The 13,769-nt window shown below is 44.8% G+C and overlaps 1 protein-coding gene across 1 annotated transcript in view; it reads right to left on the bottom strand.

Moving 5' to 3' along the window:
• Positions 1-12,533, bottom strand: part of LOC147729871 (uroplakin-3b-like) — a 187,924-nt gene extending 175,391 nt beyond the window's left edge. The window contains exon 1 of the mRNA XM_086954045.1: positions 12,494-12,533. Coding sequence (XP_086810171.1) covers positions 12,494-12,533 — 40 coding nt within the window. The remainder of the gene's footprint in view (positions 1-12,493) is intronic.
• Positions 12,534-13,769: the final 1,236 nt, after the last annotated feature.

Below are 13,769 nucleotides of genomic sequence, written 5' to 3'. Positions count from 1 at the left end.
CAAAAGCCAGTTACAGGGGTGCAACAGGGTGTCAAAGTGACACCCTGTCCCCCTTAGCAATTCAGTATTTTTTACCGAATCGGTAAATACCGAATCGGTATTTGCTATTGAATCCTATGGGCTTCAAGGCCCATAGGATTCAATAGCAAATACCGATTCGGTATTTACCGAATCGGTAAATACCGAATCTTACCGATTCGGTAAAAAATACAGAATTTTTCCCTACATGTCATTTACCAATTTTTGCATACCGAATCGGTAAAATTCGGTATTTAAAAATCGGTAAATGACATTTACCTACATCTGGCCCTAGGTGTTCTACCCATTAGGACTGTATCGTCTGCATACAGTAGAGTGGGGACTGGCTTGCCATTAATTCTGGAGACATCATTAGTGAGTATGGTCAAAGATTTATGTACATCATTAATATATCAAATAAAAAGCAGTGGGGCTAAAAAACACCCCTGCCTTAGCCCTCTATCAACTCTGATGTCATCTGAAATCTCCCCACTCTTACTGATCCTCACACAGGCTCTCAAGTATTTACGCAGGTAGGCTAAAAAATGAACTAAAACTCCATCTAAACCATATTCTAAAAGGGTAGCCCATAAACGAGACTGATTAACAAAATCAAAGGCCGAGGTAAGTTCCATAAAAGCCAGATATAGAGGGGACTGCTGGGCTATAGTATACTTTCCAGTAGTTAAATTGAGATTCAGGCATTGTTCAATAGTACCTACTTTACTTCTGAATACCAATGGGCACGGATGTAAAATACACTCTGCTCGGCCCATGTCTGTATCTTATTATACAAAATCCTCCCTAAGATTTTCATAGTATTAACTATCAGGGAGATTGGTCTATAAGTGACACAATATATGATTGTGTTCTTAATATGTTTGCATTTCAAAATGGGACTATTGCTCCAGTTGATGTTGCACCATGGGTTGCATGAGTTTGCCACTAAATGTGATTTTATACCTAAATGTAATTTTGCACCTGTGTTTTTGTGGCTAAGGGCCAGATGTAGGTATCCAAATACCGGTCGGAAACAGCCGAAAATACCGATTTTCGGCCGTTTCCGACCGGTATTTGGATATTGAGATGTAGGGGCATGTTAAATTACAGAATCGGTAATTTTACCAAATTTGTAATTTTTCTGATCGGTAAAATACCGAATTGGTTAAATTACCGATTCTGTAATTCAAAATGTAGGTAGCACTGTAATCAGTGCTACAAGGGTTTAAGAATGCGTTATATACCACCAACTAGAAGTTGGTGGTAAATAATGAAATAATGAAAACCCTTCAAAAAGCATTTTTTTTGCTTTATAAAACATACCCTAAGGGCATGTATGTCAGAAACATGTGCACCCATGCACAATTGAGGGGTGCAACAGGGTGTCAAAGTGACACCCTGTCCCCCTTGCAAATTCGGTAATTTTACTGAATCCGTATTTACCGATTCGGTAATTGGTATTGATTCCTATGGGCCTCAAGCCCCATAGGAATCAATGGCAATTACCGAATTGGTGAATACCGATTCGGTAATTACAGAATCATTCCGATTCGGTAATTTCAAAAGTGAAATTACCTACATCCCATTTACCTACTCTTAAATACCGAATCGGTATGATTCGGTATTTAAGAGTAGGTAAATCGAGATTGCCTACATCTGGCCCTAAATGTGATATACGCTCCTAAAAGTCTTTACACACTCCTGCTGCTATTGCAGCTGCGGTGTTGGTGCAGCGAGTCAGGCTTTATCTCAGCCACGGCCCGTGAAGGGAGTTTTGGTGGGGCGGAGAGGCGGGCGGGGGAGGGGCATGGTGGGGGGGTGCTAAAAACCGGAGTATGGATAATTGAAGCTAAGTAAACAATGTAATTAATAAAACGAATTTCGTAGCGCGCCCTGCATCGCAAAATGTGATGCAGGGTGCACTACGAAATTCGTTTTATTTATTAAATTGTTTACTTACCTTCAATTATCCATACTCCAGTTTTTAGCACCCCCCAGCCCGCCCCGCCTCTCCGCCCCACCGAAACTCCCTCCATGGGCCGTGGCTGCTTTATCTGAGGAGAGTGTTAAGCATTTTGTGTACACAATCAGGCAAGAAATGATGTCAAACACTCAAAGACTGAACTTAGACCAATTTGTTTGTATCAAAAATATTATTTTGTTATTTTATTTCTAGAACCAAGCCAGTCCTGGTGCAGGTAAGTGAAATAATATTTTGCAATACTTATGCAATAATTTACAGTTGAATGCAGGTTCAAATGCAGTTGGTTTATTTACAGGTAAGTAAATGGTCAGGATTACATTTTAGTTACTTTGTAGAGTCCAGTACATGTTACTTATTGGATTACTTTTTAAGTTACTTTTGCTAAGCAGTGTGATATGCCTAAATATCACACAGAAACATTTCCTAGACAAAAGGTAACTAATTCAGTTCTTACAGTTATGCAGTTTATCAATGTTTCATACAAACCAACTCCACACTTAAAACAATTTTCAAGGAAAAGCAGTTAATGCAATCCTATGGAAGGAAACGAAGTTAATGGTTTGCAGGTAAGTACTTATTTGTGGGAGTTGGCATTCTGGGACTAGAACCAAGGTTCCCCCAGGGTCAAGGATGCAGTCTCAGAACACCCTCAGCGGAACTAGGTTCGGCTGGGTGCAGATTCCTGAGGCCGGATGTTATCCAACGGAGGATAGGGGCCTGGTGTTAGGCTTAGGGCAAAGGGGGATCTGGTTTAGCACACAAAGTGCACCTGCAGTGGTGCAAGGGCGGCTGGGTGCAGGGTGCTGTTCTGGCATCAGGTGCTCTGTTGTTTTCAATGGGAGTTGCTGGTTTTGGATTTTGGCTGCAGGCTCGGTCCAGGAAGACTTCCAGGAGAAACCAACAGCTGGGCAGGTAAGTAGGAGGGCTTAGGGATGTAGGTGCACCTCGGGTTCTCTTCTCCAAGGCGCAGTGCGGCTGGATGCAGGGGTGTCTTTTGAGGTCGGATTTCACCTTACCGGGTCACTCGCGGTTGGGGCTTGCAGAGTCTGCAGGCGATGTCAGGGAGTCCTGGAAGGGTTAATCCACGGTGGGCTCGGAATGTGGAGCGATGGGGGACCTCGCTGGGACCTGTGCCACCCAGATTCAGGCCGTAGGCATCGGGTGCAGTGGTGGTTCCAGACGTCGGGTTTCTTTGTCCTCAGCAGGCTCAGAGTCTGTCTTGGGAATTTCATTTGAACAGAGCTGCTGTTCACAGGGGATCCGGTCATTGTTGAAGGCAGTCAGTCATCCCAGGAGTTCTGGAGGTTGCCGGCTGCAGGACAAGGTGACTTTTGGCACAGGAACTTTAGAAACTGAAGACAGGCCGGTAGGGTTGGGGCCAAGTCAGTTCTTCTCTAGTCTCCTCTGCTGGGCGTCTTATTTCGTCCTTCTTCTTCATAGGTTGCTGGAATCTGATTTCTTGGTTCAGGGCTCCCCCCAAAATACTGTATTTAGGCGGGCGTTTTTAGGGGTTTGAGGTTAGTAGCCAATGGGCTACTGACGTTAGGGTGACTACACCCTTGGTGTGCTCACCCCACGTGGGGGAGTGGGCACAATCCCTAATCCTGATTACAGAGAGCCTGCCATCTGCAAGATGGTGGACACTGAAGAGTGGACTTCACCTCGCCTCCCTCACCTGAGGGGCGAGGTTGAGAGATGGTTGAACACTTTCTGGGCTGCTCTAATTCTTCCCACCTGTCTTCCCATCAAAAAGGAGGGGAGACAGGAAGGTGGCCTGCTCCTGACAGCAGGAGAGACTGGGGGTCACATTACAAAGACAGCAAGGCCTTTGAAGCTCCCCTGCCACAAATGGCTCTTCCTGTCCTGGGGGAGGTGTGACAACATCTGACCAGGAAAGGCTTTGTTTCTGAGCTCAGGGAGCAAAGGCTCCAACCACAGGGTCCAGAAACATGTCTGTGGCAGGCAGGTGTGTACCAATCAGGGAACCAGAGGCTGGTCGCTTTCAGGGGGCATCTCTAATATGCCCTCTAAGTGTTTTCTATAATAAATCCCACACTGTCATCAGTGTGGGTTTATTATGCTCAGAAGCTGATACCAAACTTCCCACAATTCAGTAAAGCCATAATAGTGCGGTGGAGTTCATAATTATAAACTCCCAGACCATATACTTCCAGCCCATTTACTGTACTTACAATGTCCAAGAATGGACTTAGACACTAAAGGGGTACAGTGCTCATGCAACTGTACCCTCACCAGTGGTATAGTACTCCCAGCTGGAGGAGTGTCTTACCTATACCATAGGCAGTGGACTGCAGGCATAGCACACAAGTATATGTAACGAACACACTGGGACCTTGTCTGATCCCTTACATGCAGCACAGACATATCCGTTGCTTAATGAGTCAAATAAATCAATTTGATGTGTTACTCTACAATTTTGTCCACTTTTTAACTCCATTACTTTTCATCATTTTCCACTATTCATCGGTTTATTTTACTCATTCAAAAGTATTCCAAAACAGGAGATGTTTCCACATGTCACAACTGCAATTGGGCGGAGCACGAAACTAGCATTGCACACCGTTATATGTCTGAAGCAGTCAAGCATGGTAAAGAAGGAGTACGCAGGTGTGCATCTCATCACTAAGCATGGGCGAATTTTGCAAATCTGGCGTTCGCGAATTTGCGAACTCGCAATCCGCAAAATCCGCAAACTCTCGCGAATTAGCAGATTTTTTTTTGTGTTCGCAAGGGTTTCTGCCAGTTCGCGAGGGTTTTGTACCAGTTCGCAATTGCGAACTTACTTGTCGGCTCGCAACAGTCGCAACTTTGTTGTGTCTACGTCTGGTTCATCATCACAGGTTCACAGCACCCTCTGTTTCACCACTGCCACCCTCTGATTCACCCATGCCACCTTCTGGTACATCACTGCCACCCTCTGATTCATCACTGTAGATTATGGGGGGGAAAGCAAGCACGCCTGCCCTGCTTCAACTGACATGAATTAATTTGGGGTTGATTAATGTGTCACTGAATTTAAACTTCCTGTCTGGCACCTGCTTCCTTATCTGTAATTTGCTTTCTGTTGCAGTGCAATTTCTTTTCCCATGACCTTTGTGGCCTACTTGTAGCTATTCTATGAGCCTGCTGTGAGGGTCAGAGCAGGGTCATAGAATAGTTGCAAGTAGGCAACTGAACTCTGGAGGGGCCCCTCAGGAAGCACTACAGGGAATGGTTACTAATGATGAGTTTGAACTTTTGCACCTGCTGAGTGCTTTCAGTTTTGCAAAACTCGTTTTTCTGCAAAACAGCAACTGTAATGCCCCAAACAAACGTAGGCAACTGAACTCTGGAGGGGCCCCTCAGGAAGCACTACAGGGAATGGTTACTAATGATGAGTGAACTTTTGCACCTGCTGAGTGCTTTCAGTTTTGCAAAACTCGTTTTTCTGCAGAACAGCAACTGTAATGCCCCAAACAAACTTACTTGTGAAAGTTGATTTCTAAGCCAAAAGTGATCCAAAGAAAGTCAAAAAGGCCTAAAATCCCAAAAAGTGCAGGCAAATGTCAACCTGAGGAGTTATTCTGATAAAAATCATGATTTTCAGAAGGTTTATGCTGCTTGCTGGTGGATTTCTTGTGCAGAATTGCAAATTTTGTAATTTCGCTAGTGCGAGATTGTTGCTGCCCGCCGCATCTACAAGTTCGCAATTGCGAACTCTCGCGATGCGTTGCCAAACTCCCGCGGGATCCCGCAGCAAGATCCAAAATGGGGCAGCACTCGCAAAATATAGAGAAAAACAACTCGGCAAACGCTGAATGACGGTAAGTGAACGCCGCACGCCGCAATATTGTATCACCAAGCAAAAAAATCCGCTGCGTGCGAATTTGCGGATTTTCGGTAAATTCGCGAGAGTTCGCGGATTGCGAATTTACCAAACATCCGCGAGCGGAACGGATTTTCCGCCCATGCTTACTCATTACCATTAATGTACACAAGTATATGTGCCATGTCCACTCTTCACTTTTCTCTCCACCAAAAAAAACAGCCTGCAAAGACAGTGTGTGTGTGTGTGTGTGTGTGTGTTAAGGTGCAGGATCTCTAAGGGATGCACAATATGTACTGCAGCCCCTATAGGCTTTCCCTGGTCACAGTGCCCTTGGTACCCATGGTTACCTTTTACAAGGGACTTACATGTGGCCAGAGAGGTCCCATTGGGGTTACAAAGGTACAGTTTTGAGAGAGAACACAAGCCCTGGGTACCTGATTTGCAGGCACACCAAGTCAAAGTGCATCAGAAATCTGGCAAAAAGTGGGGGGTTACTGCAACAGAATCCCAGCTTCCTACAACAGCTAAATATGGTTTTGTACCTATAAGTGATTCTGCACCTAAATATGGTTTGGCACTTACAGGTATTTTTGCACATAAATGTGATTTTGATGTTGCACCAATGATTTTTTTGCACCTTAACATGTTTGAAACCAAATGTGTTTTTCACGTGATTGAATAGTGCTCACCAAACCTAAAAACAAAAAACCCCATATGAGATCAGACTGTAGGAAGCACAAAACACCACTTCAGAGATGCTATTCACTTAACCTATTGAAACTCGGGCTCTGCAGCTGCTCTATACGGCACAGAATAAGACTAAATTAGTCTTGCAGCTCTATTATGCTTCGCAACTACATGAAGGTGCGGCTCAGAGTAACTCCAGGGTACAATGGGATGAATGTGTACTACAGCCTTTAACAGACAAGGAATGGGAAGAGAGCTGTTGAATGACCGGGAGCTTTGCGGTCAATGGTAATTTTAAACTCATACATTATAATAAGTATATTCACCAAATGTACTACACCCTGCTCAATTACATAAATAATATGGTCTGAGAGACTCGCATTGTTGTAAGAGGTGTGGCGTGGACAACGCTGATTTTATCCATCTGGCATGGGTCTGTCCGAAAGTACTGGCCTTCTGGGTTGCAGTGACGACAGTATTAACTGAAATGACAGGTGCTCAAATCACAAGAGATGTGAAGGTATGTTTATTGGTTATTGTGTCTAAAGTCCCGGCGGGAGTCCCGAAATTGGTGGTGTTGTCTCTTCAATTGGCTAAACGCAGTGTTGCTATATGTTGGGATGGAAGTCCGGCGACAAAGCTGAAGCAATGGCTACAGGATCTTGCGTATTGTCAGGATCAATTAACTTGCTTTGCAGAGGAATTACCAAGGGCTTCTAGGCCCCGGGATGTGTGGGGCCCGTACACAGCATACATGCTGACACACTCGATAGGCGACTGAGCACATTTTGTAAGACTGAACTGATGAAAATGCACTGTGTTAACCTCCTGATTATTTTTCTCCATTTATTATGTTTTTCTTTTTGTTAAGCGGATCACTGTATTGAGGCAGTTTACTCTGATGTATTGTATGAGATGCTGATTATGTTCACATTTAGCAGCTGCACTATGTTCTTGTTTTTTTTTAAATGATAAATAAAACAAACAAACAAAAAAACCTATCGAAACTCAAACTACCCTCAGTATTCCAACAATCAATCAATGACACATACCGTAGTCTGGGACTCAGCTCCATTAAAACTGACCTACTACTTATTTCTTTTACCGAAGACAAACCCATCTGGACAAATACATTTCTCTTGTTCCTTCTTTAGTCCCCCATCCCAGGTACTGTGTAAATCCTGATTTAGACACATTTGGGCTTCTGGCTTAACTGGAAAAGCAATGAATGTGGGAATATCACAGTCCTGGAAATCCCCCACAGATATCTCACACCCTGTAACCCAGTGACATTATCTGATGCAAATAGAACAAAAAATGTGTTATTACAGTTGAAAGTATTCCCCAATTTTCAGGGGCCCCTCGGCTACAAACTATGAAACGTGCATGATCTCAGAACCCCAGCAATTACGTATACCATTGATATCAGTATTTTTGGGAGCAGGAATGCTGGCACAGTATAAAAGAACACAACATTTCCTCTCAGGAGAACAGCTAATATCTCAGGTTGCCATTACCAGATGTGTAACATACACATCAGCCTGCATGAAATGGAGAATCATGGACTAATCTTCAGTTATTAACCTGAAGGATTGGAAGGCGGAGGTTGGTACACACACCACAGAATACCATGTTTGGCGTTCCAGCTTTGATTTTAGCCTCAAACACACATTTGAAGCTACTGCTCTATACAAGCAGCACTCAATATTCATTGATGAATATGTGAGATGATTACTTTACTTTAAGGGGCTCAGTCAATATTTTTACATAAAGAGGCACCTGTACATACACAATTGAAACAAATATTCGATATGCTTTAGTAGATTACATGAGAAATCATTACACTGGCACAAGTGTCCCTTACAAACATATGTACTTTATCATGAGCTCTTGCTAAATACTTGATTTATCATTGGGAGTACCAAAGTTTGATTAATTTGGTTCCACGTAAATGAATGCAAGAGCAAACCCTGCTGGTTGAATAGGTTGTCTTCCAAAATATTAACAATATTTTAAAAAATGTGACTTACGTGATCACTAGTTTGTGATCACTTTGGGTTTCTTGTTCATGAGCAAATCCTCATGGGTACAATCCCATTGTTTATGCAATAATCAACCAGGCTCTTCCTGTTCCCCATGCGGAATCTACACTGTGCCAGGAAATGCGATGTTAAAGTGCCTCTGGCACTTTGTAACGGATCTATCATGAGCAGTGTTTTAAATGTTCAGGCACCGTCCGGCACTGAATACCTGAACTTATTTAATTTGGAAGGGTAAGCACCTGCAGTTCTTAGGAGCAATGCACTATTTTAGATAGAAAGTACTGTTTGTCAGTCTCCTCCACGAAATCCTCAGGGCTGTGTTGATGCTCTATAAGGGGCCCCCTCTGGACAACCCCAAGTCCTGTCTTAGGAAACAACACAGACTTTTGGGGTAATCAAGTGGGGGAAGGAAAGGGTAGGGACTGCAGGGAGGGAGATCTGAAGAAGACAGAAGACAGAAGAACACATGGTAAGTACACCGTTCACATTTCTCAGCTAAATACAACAACAGTAAGGATGATGAGGTGGCCCTGTCTCCAAACCTCACCTGAAACAAAAGATAATCGGAGCCTAGACCATAGAAGAGAGCAGAGGGCAGTGGCAAGATCACTTCCTATATTTTAGGGTGAGCAAGACAAAAAGGCATAAGACATATATACAAAGAATGACTGTAGCATTACATTGATGTATACTACATGTTAAGATTCACATGACACCTGCCAATGGTGTTGGAATGAGGTGTTTTGACGCCAAGCCAATAGTGGCAACATACCCTCTCTGACCTCTTTCTTGAAGTAAAACAAAACAACAAAAACCATCGCTGTGAGATTGTGTGCCAGGAACAATAACCTCTTGTTCCTAATGTTGTTTTCACAAAGATAGTAAATGCATGAAAGTAATGTTCGGATTCCTCCGCATAAGATTCTCTAAACCTGGACTTTTACCAACAAAGGAGCATGTTCCCAAAGTACCGAGACCCACTTTCAGCCTCGAAGTGAAATTTCCTATTCCACTGGGGTACTACTTGAAGCAACAAATAACATACAAGGAACTCCTCTGCACGAGACCCGGGAACGGGTCTCATCCAACAGAGGTGTTCACCCAAAGTATCTCCTCTGCACGAGACCCGGGAACTGGTCTCATCCAACAGAGGAGCAAAACTGCCTTCGCTCCGTCCTGGGAAGAATCACCGTTCCTCCAAGGACTCAGGTGTACCAACAATGGACAACAAATCTCTCGCCCGGGTAGAAAAAGGCAGCACACTGCTGAAATTGGGCAATTACACTCTTACCCCATCACTGGAGTTTACCAAGGAGCCTGTGGGAGCCGCGGAACAGGAATCATCAGCACCGCGTCTTCTTGGAACCTCCTCAAATACACTTCCAGGTTTGTGCGGCGTCACGTACGACGTGACCCGCACAGCATGCCGGTAATTGTGGTTTCTGGCAGTATCATTTGGATCCCGTTCGGCGCGAATGAGGCAGTTAGTGTCCACCAGCAGCCGGGGAATCACAACAGTACATCCCACCTCCGACAATCACTGACTGCCGAAAGGTCTATCCGGATGCAGCTTATGGAATTTGGCCACCAACCTAGGAGCATGCACAGCCGACACAGGCTTCCAAGAGTCCTCCTCCGGACCGTAGCCCTTCCAAGAGACCAGGTACCACAACTTACCCTGCACCCTCTTGGAATCCAAGATACCCTTAACCTCGTATTCCTGATCCTGCTGGACCCATATCGGACTGGGAGGCTTTCTGACCGGTTTCCTCGAAGGCTTCATCAGGGACACGTGGAAAACCTGATGAGCAGGAAGCTTCAGTTTCACCGCTACAGGATTTATGTGTTTTATTACCCGATAAGGGCCTATAAACCTGGGGTTAAACACGCTCTGTTTTCGAAACCTGATATGCCTGGTAGATAACCATACCCAATCCCCCAGTTTATATATGTCGAGCTGGGCCTGCGGTGTTTGTCTGCGTGTGTCTTGTGCCTCTCTTTGGCTTTTACCAAGTTTTTCTTAGCCTCTACCAGTGTCTTCCGAATGCGTAGCAACCTTGTGTGCACCTCAGGTACTTTGGCATCAGTTAAAAGTAAGACCAAAGGAGTAAACCGGGGGTTAAGCCCATAAGTGCAGAAAAAAGGGGTATATTTAGCGGATGAGTGAACAGTATTGTTATAGGCTATTTCTGCCGCCCACAAGCATTCCACCCAGGCATCAGTGGTGGTATTGACAAAGCACCGCAGGTACTGCTTAAGCGTTTGGGTCAACCTTTCGGTTTGGCCATCTGTCTGGGGATGGAAACTCGTGGAGAGGGAGGAGGAGATCTGCAATTTTGTGCACCAGGTTTTCCAGAACCTAGCCGTAAATTGAGCACCCCTATCAGGCACAATGACCTGAGGAAGACCATGGAGACAGACTATATGTGTTAGCAGTAAATGAGTGAGCTGACTAGTTGTGGGGGCTTGCTTGCATGCGATGAAATGACCCATCTTAGATAGGTAGTCCACGACAACTAAGATAGCTGTCATTCCCTGATCCTTAGGCAACCCTACCACAAAGTCCACTGAAATCCTTTCCCATGGCATCCCCGGTGTAGACATGATTTGGAGTAAACCCTGTGCTTGGCGGTGGTTTGTCTTCATTTGCACACAGGTAGTACAGTCCCGTACCCATGACAGTACGTCAGGACGAATAGTAGGCCACCAGAATTGCCTCAACATCTTTTCCAAAGTTTTTGATCCTCCCATATGGCCTGCACAAGGAAGATCATGACACCAATTGAACTCCACTTTCCCCAATGCTAAATTTGTCAGTAGAACTTGTCTTCCTTTCATGGGAAGGCCTTGATACATTCGCCACTCGGGATGATATTTGAGCCATTTCCTCCATTCAAATGTTTGTATCCCTTTTCTGATCTGGTGCAGGAAGTCATCAGTCTGTACAACGCATAACACTTTACTGGGTTCTATGATCGCTCTTTCAGGAGTCGTTTCTAATTGCAAGGAGTTTTGCCGACGAGTGAGCGCATCCGCCTTCTTATTCTCGATGCCGGGGCGGAAGGTGACTATGAATTTGAATTCAGCGAAAAACAACATCCACCGAAGTTGTCTTGCAGTGAGGTGTCTTGCTGCTCACATGAATTGCAGGTTGCAATGATCGGTGAATACCGTGACAGGATGAGATGCCCCCATGAGCCAATGCCACCATTCCAAGAAGGCATCCTTGATAGCCAATAGCTCTTTTACGGCTACTGTGTAGTTTTATTCAGCTGAGTTCAGTTTTCGGGACATATATGCGATGGGATGGATGTATCCTGTTGTCCTGTGTCTCTGTGATAGCACCGCTCCGATTGCAATTTCGGAAGCATCTGCATCCACGATAAACGGCAATTTAGGATTAGCATGAGTGAGAACAGGAGCCGTGGTAAATGCTTCTTTCAGGAAATCGAACGCCCGTTGTACTTCTGATGTCCATACAAACGGTGTGTTCTTCCGAGTCAAGCGAGTCAGGGGAGCCACCAAGTTCGAGAAATGCTGTATAAATCTCCTGTAGAAATTTGCGAATCTCAACAGGCTTTGAATGTGCTTGATGTTATTTGGAAGCGGCCAATCCGTTATGGCCTTGACCTTCCTTTCTGCCATGACTTGACCTGAAGGGATGAACATTACCCCTAGGAACTCTACTGTCATCACATGGAACTCGCATTTAGTGAGCTTACAAAACAGGTGATTTATCTGCAACGCCTTCAAAACTTGACAAACATGACAAATGTGTTCTTCTTCTGTGGCTGAATAGATAAGGATGTTGTCAATGTATATGTCTACAAATATATCCAGGTATTCCCTCAAGACCTCATTGAGGAAAATTGAAATGCTGCAGGGGCGTTACAGAGCCCAAAGGGCATTACAAGGTACTCGAAAAGCCCATACCGTGTCTTAAAGGCGGTTTTCCATTCATCGCCTTGGCCATGTGCACAAGGTGATAAGCCCCCCTTAGATCCAGATTTGTATAGATGCCTGCCACCCGTACTTGTTCCAGTAACACTGGGATCAGGGGGAGTGGATACTGGTTCTTTATTGTAACGGCATTCAATGCCCTAAAGTCAACCCAGCACCTCAATTCCCCATTAGCCTTAAGGATAAAAAACAGTAGAAAGGCTGCCGGGGACCGAGAAGGACAAATGAATCTCAGATCTAAGAGCTTGTCCAGATAACTCCTTAAGTGCTGGTTTTCTGGTTGAGTAATCCCGATGTGGCGGAAGCTCCTCCGCCTTAACCTCGCTGAAGACTTTGAGATATGTCTGATAATGGTCTGGAAGGACTACCTCCTTTTCTGCTGCTGTAGCGACGTAATGCGTGGTGGCTAACGCCAACGAAGGCCGAGTTGACACCACGAGGCAAGGTTCTTGGCAAAAGTTAGACTGTAACAACAATGTTTTATTGGCCCAGTTGATAACAGGTTCATGTTTCTGTAACCATGGTAAACCCAATATTACTCCGTAATGGGGGACTTGAATGACATTGAAGGAAATAAGTTCCCGATGACAACCATCATACGTAAGTTCGCATTTTTGGGTATAGTAAAGAATAGGACCAGATTCGAGCTCTTGTCCATCGACTGCATACACCAATTCTGGTGTAGTCTTTTTAATGAGCGGCACTCCCAATCGTATGGCTTCATCTCTGTCCATAAAACAGCCAGTAGCTCCCAAATCCACCATGCCTATGAGGTGTTTGATCTCATGTTCTACACATAGTTCCATAGGGATAAAGACATGTTCTGATTCCCTAAACACGTCAAGGTTGATTGAAGGGATAGAGGTTTTGCTTGAGGAACTCCCTTCCATCGAACTCAAGCGCAGTAGTTTCCCGCCTCCTTATCTGCTGTAACAGCGGCCAATTGACCCGGGCGAAACCGACCAGATTTAGACTTTACAGGGCATTCCCGAAGGAAATGACCCTTCTTGCTGCAGTATAAGCACAATGATCTCTTTCGCTAATTGTCAGAGAAGCTCTCACCGTTCCCACTTCCATTGGTTCAGGTCTACTGTCTGCCTTTTCCGTGGTATAACTTCGATCCCTGGAGAAGGTAGTTTTCTCCTTCCTTGTGTGGTCACCCTTCCGTTCTCTCATACGATTGTCCAACCGGAGTGTCAGTTCTATAAGAGCGGCACATGTATGTGGTTGGGGCTCTATTTGGGCCAAA

The sequence above is a fragment of the Lissotriton vulgaris genome, chromosome 2_1 (genome assembly GCF_964263255.1).
Source record: "Lissotriton vulgaris chromosome 2_1, aLisVul1.2, whole genome shotgun sequence".
Classification (NCBI taxonomy): Eukaryota; Metazoa; Chordata; class Amphibia; order Caudata; family Salamandridae; genus Lissotriton; species Lissotriton vulgaris.
This window is presented reverse-complemented; position numbering and strand designations above follow the sequence as displayed.